Raw genomic sequence first — 6899 nt, 5'->3', positions numbered from 1 at the left:
AAATACAACATCCATCAGAAAGACACAAAGGAGAGAACCCCATATAGTATATTTTCTGCTCTTCCACCAACAGAGAACATAGGAGCGATTTAGGTCCTTCCATGAGTGGGTGGGACCGTGGAAGGAGCATCATGACTAGCAGCATGCTGGGCCTTGGGCGTGTATGCTGGGTCCAGTATTGCAGAGTCCCATGGAGATGAGGAAACAGTGAACATGGGGAGGGTTCAGGCGAGGGTGATTCTAGAAGAGGATGCAGTTCATGGATCCAGCACCCTGACAGAAGTTTCCACACACGGATGAACCGTGAACTCAGGAGGATGAGGAATCATGATTCCAGGTACTCAGGCCTTCAGAGGCTGGACTCCAACAAACAGCTTAGGACAAGGCATAGAATGTTTGAGAGTCTGTAGACGAAAGACTGAGGAGGGAAGGCTGCAAAAGAGCTGAATCTCAGGTTCCACTAATTCCAAGAATAATGACCAGGAACCTAAGTTTCCAGTCAGTTATATGAACTGGTCAACTTGACTAAGGTTAGAGAGGCTGGTGCTCTAGATACTAGACTTACCTAAAGTGAAGTATTTGATACAGACCTGAGCAACCAGACTGATTTTGCATCAACAAAGCTGGGAGGAGGGGTCTCCTCCCTTATTGGCAGTTCCTTGAAAAGTCCAATATAGAGTTACCAATGACCTAGCAATTCTACTACCAGGTCTACATCCAGGAGAAAGGAAAACACATCCTCACTAATCCATGCACAGAAATGTTTATAGGAGAATTATTCATCATATGCAAAAGGTGGAAACAACCCAAATGTCCACCCATGGAAGAATGGAGGAACAAGATGTGCTGTAGCAGACAATGGAATATTCTTGGGCTATGAAAAGAGATGAAGTACTGATGCATGCTCCAGCATTGGTAAGCCTTGAAAACATGTGCTGTAAAAGAAACCAGACACCAAAGGCCACATGTGACATGAATTCTTTTGTATGAACCATCCAGATCATTTGAGTCCAGAAAGGAAATCAGTTGTTGACAGGGGCTGGAGAAAGGGGACAATGGGGAATGGCTGCCAAAGCATGTGCTACTGCCTTCCCAGGTGATAAAAATGTTCTGGAATTAGACAGTGATAGTATTTGCAGAATTCTGTAAATGTACTAAAAATTACTGAATAATATTCTATAAAAGGGTAGCAATTATGGTATGTGAATACATGTCAATAAAACTGTTATTTAAAAGTATTCGCCAGGTACGGTGGCTCACGTTGTAATCCCAGCACTTTGGGAGGCCGAGGTAGGCAGATCACCTGAGGTCGGGAGTTCAAGACCAGCCTGGTCAACATGGGGAAACCCCATCTCTACTCAAAATACAAAAATTAGCCAGGCATAGTGGCAGGTGTCTGTAATCCCAGCTACTTGGGAGGCTGAGGCAGGAGAATCTCTTGAATCTGGGAGGTGGAGGTTGCAGTGAGCCAAGCTCATACCACTGCACTCCAGCCTGGGTGACAGAGCACGACTCTGTCTCAGAGAAAAATAAAATACAGGGCCAGGCACAGTGGCTCATGCCTGTAATCCCAGCACTTTGGGAGGTTGAGGTACATGGATCACGAGGTCAAGAGATCAAGACCATCCTGGCCATCATGGTGAAACCCAGTCTCTACTAAAAATACAAAAATTAGCCGGATGTGGTGGCGTGCACCTATAGTCCTAGCTATTCGGGAAGCTGAGGCAGGAGAATCACTTGAACCCAGGAAGCAGAGGTTGCAGTGAACCGAGATCGCCCCACTGCACTCTGACCTGGTGACAGAGCAAGACTCTGTCTCCAAAAAAACAAAACAAAACAAAACAAAACAAAACAAAACAACCAACAAGCAAACAAACAAACAAATAAAAGTTTTGTAGGAAACACAGTTTGAAATGAGAAGAAAGAAGATATCCTATAGTATGCACTGGTTTTAGATGAATAATTTTACCATGTTTACCAATTTTACCATGTAAATAATTTTCTCATGTTACCATGGGAATATCAGGTGAGGTCTTGAAACACAGTCATGACTAGAATTGGCCAACATTATGCGCAGAAGGTAATGGGACAATGTTTTATGGAAAATAATTGAGAGAACTTCTTTTTTTTAAATTTCCTTGAAATAATATAGTTTTTAGACATACCTTATTTCCTAGTTTTTCATTTATTTATTTTAATTTTTTCTATTTTAAGAACTTCAAATATTGGGCATAAAAACAAGCCTAGGATGTGTAGTATGAGGAGAGAGGAAAACGGACACGTTCAAGATGGCTGTGCTGGGGAGGCTGTCAAATTGCAGGTCTTCAGCCATATGAATCATGCTAAACTTATGTATAGAACAAACCACAGCAGAGTGAGCAAACCTTATTTGTAGCATCAGTAGTTATGTGCAGTGATTCCACTAATTTCTCATGACTGTGACATTGGACAGGTCACTGATGTTTCTTGTACCTGTATTTGGTCATGTATATAACAAACATTTTAGATCTAGATCTACCACAGTAGAGTGTTCTGAGAAATAAATGTAAATATATTTGTAAAAATCATAGCCTAATGACTGGTATTTGAAAGGCACCCAGTGGAGCTGAATTACTTTGCTATCACCTAATGCTCCATTGTCTCAAGTGTTTAAACCATAAAATCTAAGGCAGAAGGCACTTAGCAGTTAGGTTATTTTCGTCTTACAGGGTCGATATGTATATAGAAGGTAGGGCAGGTTTGAGTGAAAAGCTTCTTCATTACTCATCGCATACACCTGAGGAAAAAGAAACAAAGCTTGACCTGATCAAAGGGGGAACAACAAGCCATTATTTTCCTGCCTTTGAAACTGTACCTGGGAGCTTCTGGATAGCTGAACACATGGAACTTCTTGGAGGGTGGACTGTCCAGGGAAGGCATGGAAGCTCCATGCCACTTCCCCTGATCTCGCCCTAGGCATTTCTTCAGCTTTTCAGTGGCTACATGATTTGAGCCTCAAAACTACAATAGAGAATTATTCAGTGAGCAGTATGGATTGCCACCTAACAAGGATACAGTAAACCTAAAGTCACAGTCACGACTCTGCCCCAAGTGGAAACTGTGATGTTTCTGTCTGGATCACTGCCAAGTTTGTAAAACAACAGGAACCAAAAATCAAGAGAGAAGAACTTCATTCAGTTTTAGGGGTGACCCATAGCAAAGTTTGTACGAATGGAAAGAGGTCCAGTGAGAACCTCAAACTTAATGTACTGTGAGGCTATCTTGAAAAACAGGCTTCTGGGCCTCTGCTCTTATGCTGCTTCTTTTATGACAACACCTTTAGATTGCACGACAAAAAACAGTAACACGAAAGACTACAAAAGAAATCAAAAGAAAGTCCTGATTCTGCAAAGGAGGCTAAGCAGATGAGAACCAATACCAAAACCAAGGGCCAACCTGAGAATAAAAAGTCAAAGAGCTCACTGCAAAGAGAAGAGATTTCAGTCCAGGTGCTGACTTGCCACAAGGCATGAAGAGCCTTTGTGGATACTGCACTGGTTGACGGCTGGGGTCCTTGGCAACGGGTAACATAGACCATGCCTTGTTGGAACCTCCAGAAAAACTGTGGAAGCCAAGACAGTTGAAATGAGAATAAGCAAAGGGTGTTTATACAGAGCTTGCTATAGAAAGGAAGTCAGCCACCATCAGTCGCATTTGTCAGAGATTCAGAGGTAGGCAGGAAAGTCTGAGAGATGTAGGGTAGAAAAAGTTATGCCCTGATTGCAGGTTGCTGGCCTAGGGATGCTGTAAGCTGGCTAACTAGAAGCATGGATTTCTATGTGATTGGTTGGAGATTCATATTTTGCTTTCTGTGGTTGGTCATAAATTGAAAATAGAGGCAAAAATTAGGGAAGTTGGCAGTTATTGACCAAATGCTGGTGTATTTGACTAACTGTTGTAAAGGTCATGACAGAAGCTGTTTAGTCTATAAGGGCGCTAAGAGTTTAGAGGGTTTCTTAGCAATTCGGCTGCTGTAACAAAATACCATAGACTAGGTAAAGAACAGATGTTTCTGTCTCACAGCTCTGTAGGCTGGGAAGTACAAGATCGATGCGCCAGCAGATTTCACAACTGGGGAGCGCCTGTTCCTTGATTCATAGACATCCAATCTCTGGCTGTGTCCTCACATGGCAAACATGCCAAGGGAGTTCTCTAAGGTCCCTTTCATAAGGGGACTAATGTCATTCATGAGAGCTCCACCCCCATGACTTGATCATCTCCTGAAAGCCCCACCTACTAATGGCTTGAAAGAATATATATTTTTAGGGATCTCTTCTAAAGACATGGCAGTCAGGATCTCAATGTATGAATTTTTGGGAAACATAAACATTCAGTCCATAACATAAGGCAACAGAAAAATAGTGCCTGGGAATTTGTGGGGCACTGACCTTCACGTCCAAAAGCCTTCCCTGATGTTAATGGAGCTCCTGACTCTCAAGGCATGGTATAAAAATAGACTGTGAATAAGAATTCTACCAGTTCTACCAAAGAGCCCATGATATGTGCATTTGAACAATGTATATTACAATATAGCATTGAAGTTATTTTCTTTGTATACCGAGTAATTATCCATACTTTTGTATGTATACATAGTCTGAAAATATATTTGCCAAAATATTATCTTAAATCAATGGTGTCATATGATTTCTCCTTTTATTATATATGATGTTAATCTGCCGAGATATTTTAATAAATATCACATATCACTCAAAATTTTTATTATTAAAAAATGTGTACATCCAGTGTAGTCCAAAGAAATGTTTTATGAACTTACATACACCAAGGATCTAAATAGCAAAGTTAACATTTTATCTTTGCTTTATCACATGTCAGTCACTACACCCCTGTTTGCCTCAATCAAACAATTTTTTTTTTTTTTTTTTTTTTGCATTTCAAAGTAAGTTGCAGACATCTTTGCAGTTCACTCCAGGACACAGTGGCTGCAGATTATAGCATAGTGAAAGCAGAAAGAACCAACATTGCAAGAAAGAGGATGAATTAAAGTTCACCCAGGCTTATTTCACATCCCAGAGCAGGAAATGAGGAGAGCAGATAAGGAGAAATAAGGATTCTGAAATAGTCTGCTCCTGGGAGAAGCGTTCTGTCATGAAGGTGGAGTCGCTACCCAAGAGGGACTGGAGAGAGATAGAGTGTAAAGCCACTGAACACCAGGGCTGCAAGCTGTAGGGCCTGGAGCAGACAGAACATGTTGCAAGATGGGATAAGCCCCTGGCCCATGTGGAAGATGCAAACTGGGTGGGTGCTGTGGATGCCACAGCTGATGTGGAATAAGAAGAGAAAATGGGAACCTGGACTCCAACCAAGAAGCGAGCGGAGCCACGCTTCTTACTCTCTCACTAAATCAGGGAACATGGGGAAAGGTCTGGATCTTCACACCTGCACAGTAAGGAAACAGAGGTGGGAGAGGGAGAGCCAGGCTGGACATATTCAGGGATGAAGCAGAGGCCCCAGCTTCACTGCACATATGTTCCTGACCTGATTCCTCCAATTCTTCTGGTGTTGAAGAGCCATGGACAAGAGTACCTCACTGGCAACAAGCTGAGCCGGGCTGATATTCACCTGATGGCACTTCTCTACCATGTGGAAGAGCTTGACTCCAGCCTCACCTCCAGCTTCCCTCTGCTGAAGGTGACCCATTTCCCAGTCCTCAAGAGGCAGCTCCTCATGTCCCACCTTGGTATCTAGTATCTGGGCCCTTGGATTGGCCACATTCTGACCCCAGCCTTCTCCAGGCCTTCGGGGCCTCCCATGTCTCCAAAATGAGCTTCCAGGTCCTGATTCTGAGGCATGGAAATGCCTCCTTGTGATGCCAAGGAAATTCGATGTGCTTGCTACCCCAAGAAGAACATTTCACTTTATATAATGCCAAGGACCCAGAGCCCAGCATCACTCCTCATCCCTCTATTTCACTGTGGTTTTTCATCCTGAGTTCTCTGTGATGCCCTTTATCCCAATATGCCCTTGTCTTCCCACACCAAGCGTGTCTGAGTAGGGCCCTTTCCATCTGGTTCCTTCATTGGGCTCTGGCTCCTGCTGCCAGATCATTGTGTTCCTTGTGCACAGCTCTCCCAACACGCTGCCCCCCAATGCTATATCTCTCTATGGGAAAACTGGCCCCATGGTTTGCTTTCATATTTTTTATTTTCATTTCTAACTCAATTTTCCCTTATCTTCACTTCTTCTTAGAAACTGATCTGTGCTGATATCTCACAGGCACATGGTTCTTTCTCGTCTTCTACAAGAGCCATGAATATACAAGATTCAAGTGTAAGAAAGAGGGTAGGAAGACTGAACTGAATAAAGTCTTAAAGACATTGTTTGGGAAAATGCTAGTGAGCTGCATGTTCTTCCTCTTATCTTCATTTCTCACTTAGTGGCTGTTTCTGCCTCCATACTGGTGCTGATAGAGGGAACTCAGTCGGTCTTTGTGTAGGAGGGACTCAGATTCCCTGGGTTGTGTTAATGGTGGTGTCAGCCCTTGGCTTCAGTCTAAGGCTGTGCTTTGTGCATTGCCGGCCCTGAAAACGAGAATCAGCAAACTCCCCACAGTGAAGAAGTTTTTGCAGCCTGGCAGCCTGAGGAAGTTTCCCATAGATGCAAAAGGCTTAGAAGCAGCAAAGATTTTCAAGGTTTGATAAAGCAGGCATGGATGCCAAGAACATGCAATAAGAATATTCTAAAATTTTGCAACAATACATTGCTTTATCTAAATGTTGGTGGTGGCTATTGTGAAGTTAATAAACTTTTAAAAAATTATATGCTATTACATAGTAAAACATCCATGACCAGATTTAGTTAAAATCAATTTCTTTTCATTAGTATCTGATAGGAAATCAGAT

General features: G+C 42.6%; 1 protein-coding gene across 1 annotated transcript; it reads left to right on the top strand.

The window, feature by feature from the left end:
* The first annotated feature begins 2637 nt into the window (after nt 1-2637).
* On the top strand, nt 2638-6695 carry LOC119626853 (glutathione S-transferase A1-like). The gene is made up of 3 exons (XM_073006183.1): nt 2638-2848; nt 5555-5688; nt 6555-6695. The coding sequence occupies exons 1-3, from the start codon at nt 2716-2718 to the stop codon at nt 6693-6695; spliced, it is 408 nt and encodes a 135-aa protein (XP_072862284.1). The 5' UTR covers nt 2638-2715.
* The last annotated feature ends 204 nt before the right edge of the window (nt 6696-6899 follow it).

The sequence above is a fragment of the Chlorocebus sabaeus genome, chromosome 17 (assembly GCF_047675955.1).
Source record: "Chlorocebus sabaeus isolate Y175 chromosome 17, mChlSab1.0.hap1, whole genome shotgun sequence".
Lineage (NCBI taxonomy): Eukaryota > Metazoa > Chordata > Mammalia > Primates > Cercopithecidae > Chlorocebus > Chlorocebus sabaeus.
This window is presented reverse-complemented; position numbering and strand designations above follow the sequence as displayed.